At 40.1% G+C, this 21,394-nt stretch overlaps 1 protein-coding gene across 1 annotated transcript in view; it reads right to left on the bottom strand.

The window, feature by feature from the left end:
- Nucleotides 1-2,283: 2,283 nt before the first annotated feature.
- PLBD2 (phospholipase B domain containing 2) overlaps nt 2,284-21,394 on the bottom strand; it is a 31,788-nt gene continuing 12,677 nt past the window's right edge. The window contains exons 5-12 of the mRNA XM_089691222.1: nt 15,733-15,947; nt 15,470-15,564; nt 13,302-13,462; nt 11,139-11,234; nt 5,148-5,219; nt 3,474-3,626; nt 3,119-3,281; nt 2,284-3,023 (exon numbers count right to left, since the gene is read on the bottom strand). Coding sequence (XP_089547348.1) covers nt 2,856-3,023; nt 3,119-3,281; nt 3,474-3,626; nt 5,148-5,219; nt 11,139-11,234; nt 13,302-13,462; nt 15,470-15,564; nt 15,733-15,947 — 1,123 coding nt within the window. The 3' untranslated portion in view covers nt 2,284-2,855. The remainder of the gene's footprint in view (nt 3,024-3,118; nt 3,282-3,473; nt 3,627-5,147; nt 5,220-11,138; nt 11,235-13,301; nt 13,463-15,469; nt 15,565-15,732; nt 15,948-21,394) is intronic.

Here is a 21,394-nt window from a genome sequence, read left to right as displayed (position 1 = left end):
GGAAAAAAGTTTCCAAATTAGCATTAAAAAAAAAAAAAAGTTTGACAGGATCTCCACTTTAAGTAGTGAGGCAAGGATGAGGAAAAACTGCCATGGAGAAATCATTTTCAAGTCAGCACTGGCAGCTCATATTTCTATGACTTGGCAAGTTCCCTTTAAATTAAAGATGCATCAAACCACTGACCAACCCTTGTGGCCATCCTTACATTAAAAAAAAAAAAAAAAAAAAAAAAAAAAAAAGGAGTCATACTGTGTGTTAAAAAGGAAAAAAAAAAAAAAAAACCCAAAAACATGGGTTAGGCAGCACAATGGCATAGCTTCCTAAAGACCTGTAAGCAGAATTTATTCACAGCCCTGGACAGAAAAGAAAGTGCATCAAGCTCAAAGGCGGCAAAAAAATTAAGCAAAAACAAAAAATATAAAAAGTCAGTGCTACGTGTGGCGGTAGACAGCCAGCAAAAGGATTAAATATACAAACACTAAATAATCAAAATTGCAAATGCAGTGCCAAATCATGTACAGTGTAAAATAATAACTCACTCAGTGAAAGTAGTATGTAAACATATTACGGTGATTAGGGACTTCATTATTATATATCCATCACAGTAAAAAAAAAAAAAAAAAAGTAAAAAATATGTAGAATAAACACAAGAAAGTCCACAGAGAAAATGATATTGTGATTCGCAAAGTCTGTAAATGAAAGACAGTTCCCAAGAACTTGCTTTTCATGTGAGTTTCTGTTGCAGTTTTATCTGATTGCTTAAATTCCATTACTGACGTTTTAATTGATTTTAATGAAAAAATACTGCACTATGGCCTTATTTTGTCTGCTCCTTATGTGAGCACATCCATGCTGTTGTACAGGTCCATCAAGACCAGGAGGAGTAGAGGTGCTTTCAAGCCGTCACAGACAAATCTTGTTTGGCTGATAAGAGAGCTGCTCAAGAGATCAGTAGGATATGCTGTGCACTTTTCAGCTTCTGCTTCTGGTGAGTGCTGAATTCACCCGGTTGTGGTGTGTAGAAGATTTGGTGCCAATTTTAATTGATGGTGGTTGACAATTTTGGAACAGACTTGTTACACACGACAAAAGTATATTGCATTTCTAAACTTTGCGGATCACAATATAACATTTTCTTTGTAGACCTTCTTGCACTATACGTATGTTTTTTCATTGCGATATGTAACACTGAAGTCATTCACATTATTATTTATTATGTTACACAGCATATGGTTGGCATCACATTTTCAATTTTACAAAAAAACAAAAAAAACACACTTTAGATTGAAGCATCATTTGCATTATAATTGCATAATGACTTATGTACCCATGGTATATGCCAAATTATAAATAAAAAAAAAAAAAAAAAAAAATTTATATATAGGCAGTGAAAAACCAATGGAGCATGCACCATACAGTAACCCTTACCAACCAGATTTACACTTGCCATAGTCAAATCAATTAAACATATAATTTCTTGTTGTTTGCTATGGGCTTAAAAAGGAGAAGTTCACCTTTCAGAACATGTTACACCCATATTCAGGATGTATCATGTATTAGGTTACAAATGCAACTGCCCCTGCACCTCCCCGATCCCGTTGACAGCGACCGGAGGGCTGGAATCTTCTCCCACTGCTCACTGTCACAGTTTAAGAATAAAATGCAGCTTTGCAGGGCTCCTCCTTCATTCACAGAGTGTGTGGCTGTTGGCTTGAAGTTCTCAATGAACTACCAAGGGTGCTGTTGAGAGCTCTAGGTAGGTCATGGATTCTTCCTGTCCGTGTGCAACTGCCTGCTCGTACGAGGTGCAAGCAGACAGCTTACACTGACAGTCTGCAGGCACCTCACATTGCACTTGTGATCTGCTGATTGTGGGTGCAATGCTTTGCAGGCTCATAGTAAAAAAAAAAAAAAAAAAAAAAAGTAGGATAGATAGATAGATGGATAGATGGATAGATATAAATAAAATCCTTTAATGCACGTTGCCATTTGCGCTTTGTATTATGCTTTCAAATAGTTAAAAATTTAAATGAAAGCATTTTTAATCATTCCGTGAAGCAAACTTACTCATGCATGCAGATCCCTTGATGAAAGGATGAGATTTGCAAGGAATGAGCATCCATTTATGAAACCAACCTTTAAGAAATAAGGTATGGTTAAAAAAAAAAAAAAAAAACCCACCATACCAGGAGTTGGGATATAACAAATACAGGAGGCCAAAAAAAAAAAAAAAAAAAAAAAACCACGAACAGTTTAGTTATAAAAAGGAGCTACATAGAAGATCAACCTGTAAACTTTTTATTAGAAAGAAAGCATATGAAATTAAAAAAGTACTTTAAGGAAAACAAAATTATAATAAAAGCTCTTTGTTCTCAGAACAGTCCCTTTGGGTTTATTGACCCTTCCATTGCATGGCTAATGGGGTATCAAACTGCATTTCAGGATCAGTCACTGATCATTCTGCTAGTGTGAATCACCCCATACAAGAGTGTTTCATTATTCTCAAACATTGTACTACCATAATCACACATGTATGAAAGCTTGTGTAGTTTTACTACACAGTTACATTCTGACACAGGAAAAAAACAAAGCAGGACACGAATATCCAATCAAAAAGCATTTAACAGATTATCTTAGCCAATCAAATCAGTTTATCAAATTAAAAAAAATCCCTTTTAAATTGTAATAGGGTCTGGAACACCAGAGCTGCATGAACATTAGCAGATTGTGAATCTGGATCACTGCTAACTGTTGCCAGTTGATATTTCAGGATCTGCAATACAAGCTTTTCAACTTTGATAATAAATGGTTGCTGGAAGAACAGTCAGTCACTTGTCACATCTGAGAAAATAATTCAGTTCCACCTGATGAGGATAGGATCAAACTTCCAGAGGTCAGGGTGACCCATATGCATGAGGTTACTGAATGGAGAAGTGCTCCACTGAAAAGGAGGAACCTGGTACCATGTGGGGCCATTAACTGCAAGCATCATATGCTCCTTTGCAAACTCATAACTGGTGACCTGTGAAGAGAGCGGAGGATATTTACCCATGAAAGATCAATTGCATTAAACAAGTCCTCACAACACTATGAACACATTAGTGGGTCTTCACCAACCTTCATATCAGTGCCACCATGCTGCCTCTGGCGCATAGCTCCAAAAGGGTAAGTACCATTGGCTAGATTGAGATCAGAGCGGGCAGAAATTGCATTCTCTCCATTTGGCTTTGGTTCACAACTTGAGCAGAGTGAAAGAGGATCATTCAGGAAGTTATTGTACCTGAAATTTGAAACAGCCAATCACAGTATGTTCACCAGAGACCTACTAAGCAGGCAACTGTATTTTTACTTCATAAATAGAATGCATATTGCAACAGATTCTTCTGCCATATAGAAGTTGAAAAAAGCAAAATCAATTCAAATGCCAGAAAGGAAAATGCCCCATTTCAAACTGGGGCTGTGGCTTCCTTACCTCATGAGTTTTACCATAGATGGTAGATCCTCCACAAGAGTGTGATTCCTCCTGAATATCTGAGCCCTAGGAGTTTTGGAATAACTGAACCAGTCTCCAAATTTTTTCACAAGATCAGGCTGGCCACTTGCATTAAATATATCACTGAAGTATCTGTGTAAAGGGAAGACAGATTTATTATTTATTACAAAAGTACTTATATAGCTCCGTCAGTTTACACAGTGCTTTACATATATTGTACATTCACATCTGTCCCTAACCCTCAAGGGGCGTACAATCTAAGGTCCCAACTCACATTCATACATACACATACTAGGGACAATTTAGACAGGATCCAATTAACCTTAACAGACCATTACGACATTACAGATTCAATTCCATTTAAAAGTGCTAATCAATGTAACATTTTTACAGAGAAACGCACAACCCTCTCCAGAACAACATGCACTGCAAGGCAATGGACAAGCTGTTCCATCACTACCACATGCATTCCAGTCATTTCCTACTTTACAAATGTTAAGGGGGGGTGGGGTGTTTATTTAAACAAATCAAATGCCACTGGTACCGGGAAACTGGTACCAAGGTAAGTACAGTGAAATAACAGTTATAGGTGTCCCCAGCGTTCCTCAGGTTCAAGGATGACGCAAAGTTATATTACACACACACACACACACACACACACTTTTCCTTTACTTCAATTAAATCATGCACGTACAATGGATATTAAAAAAAAAAAAAAAAAAAAAAAAAAAATCTACACAACCTTGTTAAAAAAGGTCAGGTTTCTGGAATATAAAAAAAAAAAAAAAAAAAAAAAAAAAAAAAAGTTACACAAAGATAAAATCATTTCAAAACTTTCCACCTTTTTAATGTAACCTATAGAACGGTACAATTCAGTTGAACAAACTGAAATCTTTTAGGTGGAGGGAAGTAAAAATAAAAAACTAAAATAATATGGTTGCGTAAGTGTGCACACCCTTAAATACTTTGTTGATGCACCTTTTGATTTTATTTGATTTAATCTTTCAGCATGACAATGACCCCAAGCCCCGGTTCACATATATGCGGCAATGCGGGCCGCGTTTTGCACGGGCACGAGAGCCCATTCATTTTAATGGACTCCGGTGCCCCGTGACACACAGAGAAGTCGTCCCTGCACTTCTGAAAACGCAGTCCGCACAGGAACCTCTTTTCCCAGTATGGTTGTGTTTTCCAGTGCGGGCGGCGTGCCATTAGAACTAATGGCACCCGCACGCGGGTCTGCATTCCTCTGTGCGGCTGCATGGGATTTTCCTGCGGATCCGGAGCGGCACCACCCGCACAGATATGAACCTAGCCTAAAGCTTACATCGAAATCAAAGGAATGGCTTCAACAGAAGAAGATTCAAGTTTTGGAATGGCCCAGCCAGAGCTCGGACCTGAATCATACCCAAAAAGACTGAGTGCTGGAATAAAATAAAAAAAAAAAAAAAAAAAAAAAAAAAAAAGTGCTTTTACTTCCCTACACCAAAGATTTCAGTTTGTTGTTCAACTGAATTGTACAGTTTTATAGGTTACAATAAAAAAGGTGGAAAACGTTCTGAAAGGATTTAATCTTTGTCTCATCTTTTACATCACAGAAACCTGACATTTTAACAGGGGTGTGTAGACTTTCTATATCCAATGTATACTTACGGAACATTGTAGCTGGGCCAGTATGAGCTCTGATAGAGGAGATCTGATTTATCAGCCCAAGTCATCAAGCCTCTGAAAGAAACAAAACAAAAATAAGAAGAGGAAAAACACAAAAAACTACACGAGCTTACACGTTACCATACATAGAACTTGTGACCATTAACCGCTTCCCGACCGCCCTATAGCAGAAATACTGCTACAGGGCAGCACGGGTGCATGCAAGCCCTACCCGTTCTGCCATTCGCAGGCGTCAATCACTGGGTCCCGGCTGGTGATTACTCACCGACGCCCGGTGATTTCCAAGGATCTCTGACGGGGAGGAGAACTGTTCTCCCTGTCAGCTCGGGCACACGGCTTTGGATGGCTGTGATTACAGTGAAGCACACTGACACTGCCCCCTAGTAAAACACTCCCAGCACACAGTTAACCCTCATGTTAACCCCTTCCTCCCTAGTGCCATTAGTACAGTGTACGTGCCTTTTTTTTTTTTAGCACTGACCACTGTATTGATGTCACTGGTAATGTCAGTGACACCAAGTCAGTTCCCCCCAGTGTCAGAATGTCCACTGCAGTAACTCTATAAAATCGCTGATCGCCGCCATTACTAGTAAATTTAAAAAAATGAAAAAATAAATAAATATCCCAGTATATATACACACCGCTATTTGTAAACGCTATAACTTTTACATAAACCAATTAATTTACACGTATTGGGATTTTTTTCTTCTAGCAAAAACATGTAGCTGAATACATTTTGGCGTAAATTTGAGTTGAGTTTTAAAATTTTTTTTTACTGAACAGGTTTAATAGCAAAAAGGTCAGAAATATTGTTCTCAAAAAATAAAAACCACACACTACACAAGCGATCAAATACCACCGAAAGAAAGATCAATTTGGGGGGGAGAGAAACGTAAATTTCATTTGGGTGCAGTGTTGCATGACCACGCAATTGTCAGTTAAAGTAACGCAGAGCCGTAATGCAAAAAATGGCCTGGTCAGGAAGGAGGGCAAATCCTCCGGAGGGCACGCGGTTAAATAACAGGGAATAATAATAAATAATATTTCAAATGTATTACATTTTTGCATTGCAGCCTGCAGAGCACTGCAACCATGATCGTGTGTGCAATACACAGGCTCTTGCATAATGTTCCCCCAGGGCCAGCTGAGTTGAAGACCTTTGGTGATGGGGCTAGAAGTAAACAATGGAAGTGCGGTGTCATACACTTTTGCCTGTCATATAACACCCCAATATGGAGGCCTAACAGGCCTGAGCTATGTGGTCTCCCAGGTGACTGATTTTTATTTCTCCGAGCTCCATGACTAATATTCCAATGGACATTACTAATCCTGCTTGTATATGTTTGTTATTCTGCAGTCATTTGTATAATCGGTCTTTTCTGTACCAATGTATCAGATCTAGGTATATTTTCCCACTCTTGTTTAAAATTTGAAAAGCAATAAAAACTAAGATTATACATAAAGTAGAACTAAAGTGGCAATTTAAAAAGAAAAAAAAAAAAAAAAAAAATGCAGACAGGTAAGTTTTTTTTTTAATGACAGAAGAGAGCCTCCCTAGGTCTCTTCTGTAATTATGTTCTTTTTCATGCCAGTATACATGAAGCCATACACAGCTTAGTATACAGAGCTTCTCCATGGCCACGCTAAAGTGCCAGTCTCTGTGTTGCCTCCCAATGTGTAAATGCATGGTTTGTGAGCTTCACAGGAGGATAAACTAACTTGCTCTGTTCCTGACTGTACTAAGTAATATGTGTTGCATTATTCACTTATATAAAAATATAATATTCTAAGGTAGGTTCACATCCAAAGTGTGAACTGAATGAGACTAAGCATTTAACATCAGAACCCCTTCCAAGTAGGCCATTACCAGATGGTCAACGTGTGTGAGGTAACAGACTGGTTATTTTTTTTAAACAAATTACCAATCCTGTAAGTTTTGAATGTCCACTCCCCCCCCCTCCTTTCCATTTTAAATATAGCCTTCTTTCTTGTTCTGCAGTGCTGTCCTCAATTCACATACTCATCATCTGATCAGCAACTCCAAGCTGCCATACAAACCAGGTCCCAAACTGCCATCTACTTCTGGGTTCAAGCAGCTGACCACCAATGACATCAGCAGCTCTGCCCTCTTATCTCTGCTCCAGCAGCCCCTGCTATATGTGATGGGGATATCCCAGGAGGCTGTGGGAGCAAGGACACACCATTCTCACATAGGCGAAAATGTCACTAGAAAGGACATTTTTAAAAAGATTACAAAAACACTGGCGTTTTAAACAAGGCTGCAGGGAGGGCAGCACAGTGGCTAAGTGGTTAGTACTTCCACCTAGCAGAACTAGGGTCGTCTGTTAGACTGAACCACAGTACTACCTGTGCAGAGTTTGCATGTTCTCCCTGTGCCTGCGTGGGTTTCCTTTGGGCACTCCGGTTTCTTCTCACACAGACATGCTGGTAGGTTAATAGGCTCTGTCTAAATTTGCCCTAGTATGTGTATATATGAATGTAAGTTAGGGATCTTAGATTGTAAGCTCCTTGAGGGTTATGACTGATGAGAATGTACAATATATGTGTAAAGCGCTGTGCAAATTGACGGTGCTATACAAAAAGTACCTATAATATATAAATAGGGAGAAAAAGACCACTTTTAGAGTGAAGGCCTGCTTTAGAAGCCATTTTAATCAAATGAACAACATATACACTGGGATACTTAGATGAATTTCGCCTCAAAAAAAAAAAAAAAAAAACCAGCATGTATTCCCTTTGTGAGCACACTGTTTCTAACATATAGGGTGTCTTTATTGGATATTAGGTGAATTTCTTTACATGCTTCATTCATTAATTTCCCCTCTACTTTCTTTAAAGTGAACATTCTGACCAACAGTTCTTCTGCACTGCAAAGAGCAAAAAAGTCTGGTGGTCTGATGACAGGAGACAAAAAGGTAAGACAAAGGCTCTACACCAGTTTATTACAGCTGTATTTTTAAGCCAGATGTGTGCACAAGAATTTTCCCACAGGAAAAGCGGAATGTTGATGGCCATCCTTTGTTTAATGAGCCTACAGTCTAAGAATTTACATCTCAGGTTAAAAACAAAATAAAAACCACACACACACACACACACACACACACACACACACACACACACAAAATTAAAAAAAAACAAAAAAAAACGGTTACACAAACTAAAGGGGTTGTTCAATCAATATGTGGAGTATCCTTTAACCACTTGAGCTCCAGAGGATTTACCCCCCTTAATGACTCGGCGCTGCACTAATTCAACTGATAATTGCGCGGTCATGCAATGCTGCACCCAAACGAAATTAACATCCTTTATTTCACACAAATAGAGCTTTCTTTCAGTGGTATTTGATCACCTGTGCGCTTTTTATTTTTCACGCTATAAACAAAAAAGCCAAAAATTTTGAAGAAATATAATTTACTTTCCGCTGTAAAAAAATTATATAGTAAACTCAAAGTTGTATAAGTGTATATTGATTGCTTTGTGTGAAAGTTATAGTGTCTACAAACTATGGTATAGATACTGCAATTTACGCTTTTTTTGCTTACATAATAATTCAATAATGTAATTATTATAGCATTTATAAAGCGCCAATAGTTCGCTCAGCGCTGTACATTACAAAGGGAGACAGAACATGCGACAGTACGAAAACAATACAATGTGATACACGAGGGGTTCGAGGGCCCTACTCTTTCGAGCTTACAATCTAGAAGAATCAAACCAAAAACACTGAAAATTTGTCCAAGCAAGGGTGTTATATTACTAGGCACTGCATATTGGTTTAGTAAACCTCCCAGGTATGAAAAATTTTGAAACATGGGACTGCACAAAGTCTGACTTCACAATCAGGACCATGGAACCTGGTTTCCTTTCCGATTTTCTTTCCACTGTCATTTCGCTTCAAGCAACAAACAACGCACATTATTGTAGGTGCTGACTTTCTCGGTTGGTGGGATGCAGTCCACGAAGGGACGACCAGTCAGGCGTTCCGGGTTGACAACACCAACAACACGGTGACCTCTATTCACAGCTATTGATGGTGTTTGGTGGTTCACAAAGATACGTTCAGCAATTTTCCAAATGAGGTCAGCATGAATCACATGCTTGTCACTTTTTTGAGCAGAATGTAGGCATTCCACAAGCATTGCTCAAGAAGATGCCTGAAGATCTTCTTGTAGTATTTCTTTTGCAGTTTCCTCATTGCTTGGTAGAATGTCACTGCTTAGTCAGCTCTGTCGACACCTCCCATGGTGTTATTGTAGTCTATCACTACTTGTGGCTTCATGATTTCTTTCCCACTTTTTGTGTGTACCATAACAGTGGAAGCATTATGAATCATACTCATTCGGCACACTTCTTTGTCACGCCATCGCAGTGTCATCATTTTGCCTTTCTGCCAGGCAACCATTTCTCCAGTCTTCAGCTTCTTGTTGCCAAACATTGGCAGCATGTCAGTCTGGTTAGCCCTAACGGTTCCATAGGCATCTGTTTTGTTTTGCAGAAGAAACTCAAAGTTCAGGTGATGTTTAAAAGTTGTCGGTTGTTACGCAACAGCCCTGATTTAGCAATGGCTCAATTCTTGAAAGAACGGAAGATATTGCCATTCCATAGTTGCTGTATTTTGGATTGAATTGTGTTCCTTTTCCAGTGTATATATCTGAATTCCAAAAGTAGCCAGTTGATGATTCGCATAGCATGTAGGATTTTACGCCAAATTGTGCTCTTTGATACAATGTATTGTACCCAGCTGAGCCTTCCCTTGTAGGCCATTAGACTTTCATCTATGCCGATATCTTTCTGGCACATAGCTCAGTTGGAAATTCTTTAGAATCATTTGAGATACTGCCCAAATTTTCTTTAGTTTTGGTGCAGGATAAGTAGTTTCAAATTCTTCCTTGTTTTTGAAGTGTAAAAATTTCATGATCAGGGAAAATCTGTACTCTGACATGACCGTGGCAAAAACAAAAAAAAAAAAAAAAGGAGTTGTCCAATATCACTTCTGCAGGGGTTTCCCCACCACTCCCTGAAGTATTATTAGGCCCAGAAATTTCCAAATGTCATCTATGGTCACTGGTTCCCACTTTCTGCTTCTTGGAAACTTCTGATGCAGAGTAGTCAATTGTTGCTCTTGGTACCGGTTTATATCAGTAACTATTTTTTCAATAACCTCATCAGTCAGAAATAATTGTAAGTATGCCAAGGGGTTGCCGTGTTCAACGTCTATTTTCATACCAGATGCTCCAGTAAATGGGAATCTTGGGGGCGGTGCCTGATCCGTACCACAGTCAATAGAGTCAAAGTTTGCATATCGCTTAGCTCGGTCGTAGAATTGGCGTGGTCGTCACTTTCAGTGTCTGATGACAAATTTCCCCATAAAGCACTATCGCTCAATTCTACAAAACTATTCTAATTCACTGTCACCATCTTCTAGCTGGTCTAAAACCACTTTTGACCTAAAAGGGATGCTTTTTGGATGCCATGGACGGTCTCAAGTTTTCAGGCAGAAAGAATGGTAAAACTGCAGGCAGGGCACTGGACAATGAACTAGGGACAAAACGTGGTGAAATGGTTTGATACAGTAATGTAATCCTAATAGATTACAATGTATTGAGTATGTCATATTATAACTTTTTTGAATCTCCCGCCGGTTCTGCCTCCCTGCGTCCCGACGCTTGCAGGGAAGGGAACCTGGAAGACAGATGCCGGCTCCGGCCGGAGGACATCGGGGGATCGCAGGACAAATGCTACAGTGTAATCCCAAGTGTGGCTCGGGGTTACTGCTTTTGGTACTGAAAATTAACCCCGAGCCACACTCAGGATTACCGCTAGGAAGGTTAAAGATAAAAAGTATAACTCAAGTAAACATCTAAAGCAAACAGATATGCATTATAATAAAATCATATCATCTGTCTGGGCTAGAGACACCAAATGCAGAAGAGAACCAAATCATGAACTTACGGGAGCTGCTCTAGGATGGTCAGAAGTCCACTAGGTACATCAGTTTCACCTGGTTTGAACTTTTTGTAATCGACCACCATCCACTGGTTGTTGTATCTAACAGGAAATTTGTATAGGGCAGACAGCAAGAGTTATTGAAGGTCACTTAATACAAACACAATATGATCTAATAAGATATGAAATTACTTCCACTGGAATTTGTTAGACTGCAAATGTGCAGTAACTACTCTGATTACAATAAATTGTTAAAGCTAAAATCTAGTTAAGAGCCAAAACAAAGTTTGTGAAAGGTTAGCACCCTTGTCAAGGGTTTATTGCAGTCTATGTCCCAGCTAAAGGTACAAAAATGCAATCTCACCTGTGTAAAATTACATTTTCAGAGAAACTACCAATGTAATGGATTAATACAGTGTAGCAATGCATTGTTGCACTGTAGCCACTATATCATTCATATTTAGATGCAGAAAAAAAAAAAATGGAGAGGAGGTGGCAATACAAGACCAGTGACCCTGCAAAAGGAGAGAGAGCAGCAATGAATGGTCTTCATACAGGAAGCTCCTAGATAGAGGCAAAGCTTTACACTGGATTATTGCATAGATCTGGAATAAATACACAAAGTACACCAAGATTCAAGTAAAAAAAAAAAAAAAAACGCCCATGTCCCTTGTACTTAGAACTATTTAAAGCGCAATTCTGGGTGAACAATTATCTGACTGTTTGTCCAGCGATTTACTCCACACTTGACATAAAACCACAGAACACGCATAACTGAAAATTTTCTTGCTTTGCAACTTTTAGAAACAGGTTCTCTTTACTCAAACTCACTACCCAAGAGGTGCGGTAAAGATCAAAGCAGAATGTATTGAGCAAAAAGCAAGAAACTGATCCGTCCTCTAATTAAAGAGAACCTACCACTAGCCTAGAAATTGTAAATAGCAATGCATCAGGTTTAGATAACTGATCCTTGATCCCATAAAACCCTATGATACAGCCAGTTTTTTTTTTTTTTTTGCATCTTTCTGCACATGCACAAACGATTTCAGCCTGATAAAAGCAGCAAAGCTAAATAAGAAAAGTAAACAAAAAAATTAAAACCAAAAAATGAAAAAAGGCAAATGTAAGCTGTTCTCATTTAGTTTGTGCACTCAGGTAGGGAAAGGGTTCATCTATCTGATGCAAGGTTTTGGGCAGGTGAAAGCCTTGGCAGTGCTGGATCTGCTGTGAGACTATAAAGCAGGGGAAAGCAACCTTAAAGAGGTGGAGATATACCTGAACAACATGGGAGAAGTCAAAAGATCACTGGGCACAGTGTTGCCTCCTTACACCTAATTTAAACCACTAATTACCATACTACCGTGTCACAATTGTGTGCATTGCAAAGCAATCATGGGTTTAAATCAGGTGATGAGGAGGCAACATATCACCTTCTTACCACCTATCAAACGCACAGGAATCGCTTTGCAGAGGAGCTGCAGTGCCTACTGCACATGTGAATGAGCTCTTAGTTGTAAAATCGGCAGCAGCACCCAAGGGCTTGATCACATGTAAAGTTGTGGGGTGGTAAAACCCTGCGGTTGAATCACAACCACCCCTCCCCCAGTCCCTACTCCCTTTAGCTGCTGAGGGAGCAGCCAAAAGTTGTCCACATGCTGCAGCAGGAATTACACCCCCTGTTGCTTTTGGTGGGCGCTACTGCCTATCAACCAAGACCCATTCAAGTAAATGGGCCACTCTGCAAGTGCCCTGCAAGTGCATGCTTCTGCAGGTCCAAGGGTTTAATGCAACACACTGTTTCCTGTACTGCACAAGGTTGCAGGGAAATTGCAGAGCAGCCTCATTCACTTGAATGGGTCATGCTTGGCAGGTGCTACACCCACCACGTCAGGGCGTAGCAGCCAACACTACAGAGGAGACCTCAACTTATGCAGCTCTTGCTCCCTACTAAAGCTCCAACTTTACAAGTAGTTCCTCTGCACTGCACTCTGATGCTTTTGGATGGAGTATCAGCAAGCCCAGACCGTGATCTAACAGTCACCTGGCCAAGATCTACTGGTAGAGCACGATCTACTGGTTGCTGACCCTACTATAAAGTGTCAATTTGTTGGTAGGTGCCATTTTACTATATTGTTGGTAGCTGCTCTTTAAATATACTTGTCTACTTACGTTCCACTATTAAACCTGGTGAAAACATCAGCCCACTCTTGTCCTCCTGTTGCTAGCCTGTTTGCTACAATATTCCGTAGCCACTCCAGAACAGAATTTTTTGGAGTGATATACTTCCACAGATCTGGATTACTATTGCCAATGGTTGTCTCCAGGCTAACCTGCAAACAACAACAAGAGCGATAAAAAATAAGTAAATATTACAATCTCTGTATACATCTTCCCCAATTATTTTCTAGAGTTTGTCGATTTAGATATAGGTAGTGTTAACATATGCGCTTTTGACGGGTTTACTTTAAAGTTGAATTACAAAAGAGATCTATATAAAAAAAAAACAAAAAAAAACACAAAAAAATTGATGCAGGTTTGTAAATGTTCACTGTATATACACATGCAAGTACCTGACTATTAGTATTGGTATGGCATTACAGTCCACAAAGAGCAAAGGTGAGACTGGGGGAAGGAGAAACAGCACAAGGAGCCAATCAGTTGTGCTGCAGTGCAAGGTCCATGTCAACCGGAGGAGAGGGAACAGTGATAGCGAGGAGAGCTCAATTTGCTGCTTCTCCTTTAACTGACCAGTCACAGCCTGGAGAAGACGACCTGTATTACTGAACTACAGCACAGAAAAACTAAAGTTTTCTGCCCCGCCAGACAGGACTGTGCTGTTTAACAGAGCTATCTAAATCCTAAACTAGAGGGAGAGAAAAGCAAAATTTGACAGGCAACACATCCCCCATATATACACACATTTTGTTCACACATCGGTTTATGTAGCCGCTTGCCTGAAATTCAGCTTTAAAAAATGGTAAAAGATTTATGTATAAATTATCCTTTAAAATTAACCCAACTCACCCCTGCTCAGCACTGTTCTGCAAAGACTTCTATTCACCCGTCCACATTACACAAAGATCCACCCTGAGGCTCATAGGGAGCCACACAGCCATTACCGCAAACTCTCTACCCAGTGATTGGGTTTTTTCTGCACACCCAGAGAAAAAATACTTTTCATTTCTATAGACAGGTCTTCTCTCACTGGGGTGTAAAATAGATAGCTTTTCTATATGGATGAGAAGGATTTCCTGTGTGTTAACTAGCAAAGTTCACCTTCAAAGATGCTCCTATCTGGAAGTAACGCTTCTGCTGCTCAAGGACAATTCACAAATTCCATGGGCCCTCTATAATGTTTGCTTATAAAGTTTCTTGAAGTATCACTTTCACTCAGCCTCCATCAGCCAATCTTATGGCCTAGGATGATAAACAAGCCTGTAATAAAACCTGCTGCATCAATGCTTCGGTCTATGGTGAAAAAGGTACCGCACTCTACCACTTTGAACAGAAACATTGCAGAGGTATGATAGGGCCTTCTCTCAATTTGAGGCGGTGATCATATGAAGAAAACACAATATTTGTCTGTTGTAGAAATCAGTGCTGGGCTAGCTGCTGAAATGAAAAGATTAGCAGTAAGATTAAAGTAGAATTCCAGCCTAAACCCAACTGGTCTTCTCTTCCCTGCTACCAGCCTTCTGACATCTATGCTAATCAACCTGTACATAAATATAAAAAAAAAAAGGAAGAAAAGGGGGGGGGGGGGGAAGAGAAGTATACACAATTTACAATCTCAGGTCTGATCATGTGATCTAGCTCCAGCTGCAAAAGAGGAGGGAGTGCTGGCAATGGCTGGGACATCGGAGGCTATGGGTGATACTACCACTCCTGGATTTACCAGCCGTTGTTTACCGTTCCCTCCTCTCCCCTTCAGCTGCCACTGATTGGACCAGAGCCAACTGAAAATAGTCAGCATAGGTGTTAGGAGGGAGGGGACATTAGTAGGACTATTTACATTTTAGCTAGAATTCTCATTTGAAATATATGGGATTCCAAGTCTGACCTAATATACTGGGCATTCAAGTTCCCATCATGATTATCCACTGGTTTCAATGTATTCCGATAGATTTTGCAGGAGGCCTCATTTGACTAGCCGTGTCGAAACTAACATCAATTGTCTGCACTCAGGGAAGCTTTTTTTTTTTCAGGTTCCCTATAACCAGCAGGGAGAACTGAAATCTGTGTTAGGTCTAATACAGGGCTTGCATGTCAGTCAAATTAATACTATCAAACAAATTTTTACTATAAATTTTGTATAAACATGGATCTTTATTACTCACTAGACCACTGCTTATAATGTAGAAATCATCACCAGAGAAGATAGCGCCTGGGTACGATGAGAATGTCTGCACCGATCCTGGTACCACAGGGCCCCCTAAGAACACAAAATAAATGATTTGGTCAAAACAAACATTCCATATACATTACTGTTAAAAGCACAAGGGTAAACTAGTTTATCACTGCACTCCTTTACAGTCCATACAGAATAAAAAAAAAAAAAAAAATACACCTTTCAATGCAGAAGAAAATCATCAACCCTCACCATTTGGAGATCTATGAAAGGGAAGAGTATATTTCTTGATTATCCGCAACATGGACTGGTAGGTATTCCAGGTGACATGAGACACCAGAAGCTCCTTATTGCCAGGTAGAAGTTTGATGAGTGCTGAGCAAGATCCTGAGCCTAGCGGTTTCTTAGCATCAGACTTATTCAGAGCAGCTTCCAAATCTTCTAGGTCTCCACCAAGTTGAAAAAGCCTGTCCAATAGCAGAGAGGGAGAGAAGAAAAAAAACAAAACTACTATCCATGTATCTTTTGCAATTTTTCTCACTTCCCCATTTTGGAGAACCATGGACACCAAGGAAAAAAAAACACAGAGGAGAAATCTCTCAAAAAGAAGCACAGTTAAACATCCTACAGGGTTAACTCTGTCCTTTCCTATTCAAACCATGTCAGGGTGCGATTCATTTCTGATTTATATGAACAAACCTTGTTATGGTAAATACAGTGGATATAAAAAGTCTACACACCACTGTTAAAAGGTCAGGTTTCTGTGATGTAAAAATATGAGACAAAGATACATAATTTCAGAACTTTTTCCACCTTTATAATGTAACCTATAAACTGTACAACTCAGTTGAAAAACAAACTGAAATCTTTTAGGTTGAGGAAAGTAAAAATAAAAAACTAAAATAAATGTGGTCGTACAAGTGTGCACACTCTTATAACTGGGGATGTAGCGGTGTTCAGAATTAAGCAATCACATTCAAAATCATGTTAAATAGGAGTCAGTACACCTCTGCCATCATTCAAAGTGCCTCTCATTAACCCCAAATAAAGTTTAGCTGTTCTAGTAGGTCTTTCCTGACATTTTCTTAGTTGCATCCTACAGCAAAAGCCAGGGTCTGCAGAGGGCAACCAAAGCATTAGAGGGATCTCATTGTTAAAAGGTATCAGTCAGGAGATGGGTACAAAAGAATTTCCAAGGCATTAGATATACATTGGAACAGAGTGAAGACAGTCATCAAGTGGAGAAACTATGGAGCAACAGTGACATTACCAAGAACTGGAAGTCACTCCAAAATTGATGAAAAGACGAGAAGAAAACTGGTCTGGGAGGCTGCCAAGAGGCCTACAGCAACACTAAAGGAACTGTAGGAACATCTGACAAGTACTGGCTGTGTGGTACATGTGACAACAATCTCCTGTATTCTACATATGTCTAGGCTATGGGTTAGAGTGGCAAGATGGAAGCCTTTTCTTACGAAGAAACAAAAACACATCTAAAGTCTCCCAAAAGCATGTGAGAAAATGTGTTATGGTCTGATGAAACCAAGGCTGAACTTTTTGGCCATAATTCCAAAAGATATGTTTGGCACAAAAACAACACTGCACATCACCAAAAGAACACCATACCCACAGTGAAGCATGGTGGTGGCAGCATCATGCTTTGGGGCGGTTTTTCTTCAGCTGGAACTGGGGCCTTAGTCAAGGGAGAGAAATTTATGAACAGTTCCAAATACCAGTCAATACTGGCACAAATCCTTCAGGCTTCTGCTAAAAAGTTGAACATGAAGAGGAACTTCATCGTTCAGCATGACAACGACCCAAAGCATACATCCAAATCAACAAAGGAATGGCTTCATTAGAAGATTTAAGTTTTGGAATGGCCCAGCCAGAGCTTAGACCTGAATCCGATCGAAAATCTGAGGTGATCTGATTTGGAGTGTTTTGCAGGGAAGAGTGGGCAAATATTGCCAAGTCAAGATGTGCCATGCTGACAGACTCATACCCAAAAATACTGAGTGCTGGAATAAAATCAAAAAGGTGCTTCAACAAAGTATTAGTTTAAGGGTGTGCACACTTCTGCAACCATATTTTAGTTTTTTATTTTTACTTTCCTCCACCTAAAAGATTTCAGTTTGTTGTTCAACTGAGTTGTACAGTTTATAGGTTACATTAAAAGGTGGAAAAAAGTTCTGAAATGATTTCTTTGTCTCATTTGTTTGTTTTTTTTACACCCCAGGAACCTGACATGTTAACAGGGGTGTGTAGACTTTTTATATCCACTGCAATTCTGCTTATTGACATGACAGATATGTGAGTAATTAAAGTGGTTCTAAAGCCTTATTTTTTTTACCTTTATGCATTCTATGTGTTATGGTGAATAACCTTCTCCCCCCCCCCCCCCCCCCATGCTTACCTAAGGTCTATCGCAATCCCTGGATGTGCAGAAGAGCTAAGGCTCTGCTCTGTCTTATTTCAAAGAGCAAATCATTAGCAGTGGAAGCCATTGGCCATTCCTGAAGAGGAAGATTGGGGCTGCTCTGTGTAAAACCATTGCTGCTCAGAGTAGGTAAGTTTGTTATTTGAATGATTAAAAAAAAAAGTCAGAAGCATTATATTCACTTTGACCATGTTAGACTTTATAAACAGTAGCAAGAACAAAGCAGTATTAAACCCAAAACCACAAATGTAACATACTGCAGCTTACCAGCCATTAGATGTGATGGCTGTATTCGTTTTTACAGTGTTATCCCCCCTTTTGTTTTCACCTGGTGATCTGGCCAGTAATACACCTCCTAGATGAATGCGCACAAAAACATATTTGGACAGAAGCATTGTCAATTTTGAGGGGGGGGTGGGAATGGAGTGAGGGTACTCTTAAAGTTCAGTGTATGTACTGAAATTCTGATAGTACAAGTTAAAGCTGAGCTCTAGCTGTGACGAACGCGAGACCCCTGACCTTCTCACCAAACTTGTAACGGAAGGACTGGCCAATCTAAAACCGCGGTGTCACGTGCGTAACAATGCCACGCCCTGCTGCACCCTGCACAACGCTTTTCCAGCAAATTGGACCACAATCTATGTACCGGCAGCCTGGAAGCGATTGTTACTGGGTCAGGTTAATTACGCAATTAACCCTTCACACTGCCACCACCTCCTTTTTGTACAGAGAAAGAGGAAACTTGGCAATATCAGCAATAACACTATAATGGTTGAGATGATCATCTGCATAACATGGTCACCGCAGGCCGGATATACAGAGGGTTAAACAGAGTAGCGCTCTTTTTAGAGGCAGGAATTCGTAAATTGCAATAAAGAGCTATAGAAACAGTTCAACACTTTCAGAAGGAAAGATTATTAAAAGGTCAAAAGGGTGCAATAAAAATATTTACAGAAAAAGATGCAACACATACATATTATATATATATATATATATATATATATATATATATATATATATATTCACACATATACTCAGAGAACAACCGCACAGCAAAGAGATAGAGAGGCGTTAGAAGGTTAAAGTACTTGCCAAAGTCCTGGGTTAGCAGATCAAGTTTCAGAGCGAAAGGGCGGTCTCCCAGGTTGGTTCTGATGTTAAATGGGAGAATTCTTCAACTTACTCTCTTAGGCCTGACAGTTCCCCAGCACTGTGCCTCTGAAGTCAAGGGCCAATACCCTGTTTAGGGTGGGAAGGTCTGGGCGTAGACCTAAACTAGAGCCAGAATCTTATAGTTCATATTTTGGCTCATAACTTTTCCTATGCACAAGTGACATTCCACCCGCAGGTAGATTATTATGCAGACACATCTGAGGATTGATTAGACATGAAATATGAAAGTCTACACTGAATGGTTCACGAGATCTACTTTTCTGCTTTCCTATGTATTCCAGCCAAGGAGAGTGACCTATCAAACTGTTCGTCTCCTCTAGGCCAATCTGAAGATATGCCTGGTTTTTATGCAAGTCCCTCATATTCCAAGATATGAGACATAGGGGAAAAATGGATTTTAAAAGTGCTATCTGGGCTGTGCTTAGCTGGAATCTCTTTGAACTCCTGGTAAGGCTAGCATTAGCTTTTACGAGGTGCTATATGTCACAGCTTCCTCAGACAACCAGGCACTCAGCTCAAAAATGTTTTATAGCTCTGGGCTCCATGCTGTGCCCTGCGCGGCCTGTGCCACTCCTAACACACAGGCCATATATCAATGTGTATGAACAGAGAGGGAAGGGGGAGAAGGAGGGGGAAATAGGTTTGTCAGGATGGTTAACCCCTTTGCCAAGATGGAGGTTGAAGCCAAAATGGTTGAACCGCGTCCATCTCTGGGTGTACACCTGCCACACTAGCCAACACTTAAACAGTTACAGCAAGTTTTGTTCCTTTTGGGACAAAGATTTTACACAATTAAAAGCTGACCATTGTAAGTACCCTTGTGAGTGGTAAATGGTTTGGCTCAACCCCATAACTGCTACATCTTCCGGACAGCTTGTTCTGTTAAAAAACAGACTTACTGGCCAGAAAAGAATAGGAATCTTAAAGAAAAAAAAAAATATTTTAAAATGTTTGCTTTGGATTTAATACCAGTAAGTAAATGACACCAGCACTGCAGCACACTGTTACACACCTTAATGCTTTAGTACACATTATGGTGCTGTGTGTCAAAAAAGCATAGATGTATTTTGTCCACTCTGTTGTATTGGCAGCCCATTAAGATGAATAAACTGCCATAATGCGCATTAACACAATAAGTAAATAAATGAATATAAATTAACTTTAAAGCCTCATGCACATGGATAGTAAGTGGCTGAGAATAAGCCGGGTGTAAAATTCCAGGCCATAGACTTTAACACTTACAGCTTCTGTGTTTGGGAAATATGTTTTTAAATAAAATCTAATTGAGGTACCTGAACCTGACCAAAAGAGAAGCCAGTAATTCCATGCAAAGCAGATTTCAGACTGGCAGGGGAGGAGGGCTTGCCAGAGAGAAGAAAAATGGGAGTCAAATAAGGGGCGTTCCATGGAAATATGCTTTTAGCCCATGGTCCTAAATTGGGGCTACTAGGTCAATTCTGTTTTTGGCTGGGCTGTAGGCAGCTCAGACTAGTTCTATAGATTGTACTTGCTCTTTCCCAAAGCTCAGCTGGGTTGTGAATTTCTCACTGTCACCTATACCACAGGCCATGGTATGGAATTTCAAAAAACAGGCTGAGATATGAATAAGTATATTTCCTTCAACTAGCCCAAGAGATTCATGGCCACAGATGCATGCTGGGGAAGGATATAGAGATAGATTAGATATATCTGGGAACATCCATATGCTAGCTTCTCTTGCTGAGGCCCGAGCAGGTGCTCCTTGAGGGAGCTCTGTGATTAGGCCCAGAAGCCTACGTACACCGAGATGGTCCTGAGGCTGTTCTGCCTGGTGTGGAGGAAGCTGAGCCAAGATGGAAGATCCAGGGGAGGCCCCTTAAAAGAGAATCAGAATAAAGGCTGGTCTCTCAGAAGGCCCTGGTGACTTGCTTAGAGGACACACTGGAATCTGAAAACGCTCTTGCAGTGTTGCCAGGCCAGCTAAAAAGACATTGTAAAGCAGGACTTTGTTCTGGATCTGAAGAGTCTAAGTGATCTACTGTGGTATCTGGGACCCCTAACCCTCACTCCCTTTACCTCCACCTCAGTTCGACATTTAAATTTCAGAGAAAAACAAACCGTGACTGGCGCCCAATTTCAGTTCAGGATCCCCCTATTATAGCCATGGACTCAGTCCTGGGGTAAATGCTGGCTCGCTCCCTGCCTTTGGAGGTATTATCCTGCCTTTAGGGTACCAGGGGAGTGCTACAAAAGCTCATAAAAGAGGAGAGCAGAGCGAGTAAAAAAGGGACATCAGTCACCTGCTGCTTCTTTGTTTTTCAATCA

The sequence above is a fragment of the Staurois parvus genome, unplaced genomic scaffold, assembly GCF_062004578.1.
Source record: "Staurois parvus isolate SC_StPar_1 unplaced genomic scaffold, SC_StPar_1.0 ptg000556l, whole genome shotgun sequence".
NCBI classification, from domain to species: domain Eukaryota; kingdom Metazoa; phylum Chordata; class Amphibia; order Anura; family Ranidae; genus Staurois; species Staurois parvus.
The sequence above is the reverse complement of the archived record's forward strand: the minus strand, read 5'-3'. Positions and strand labels throughout refer to the sequence as shown.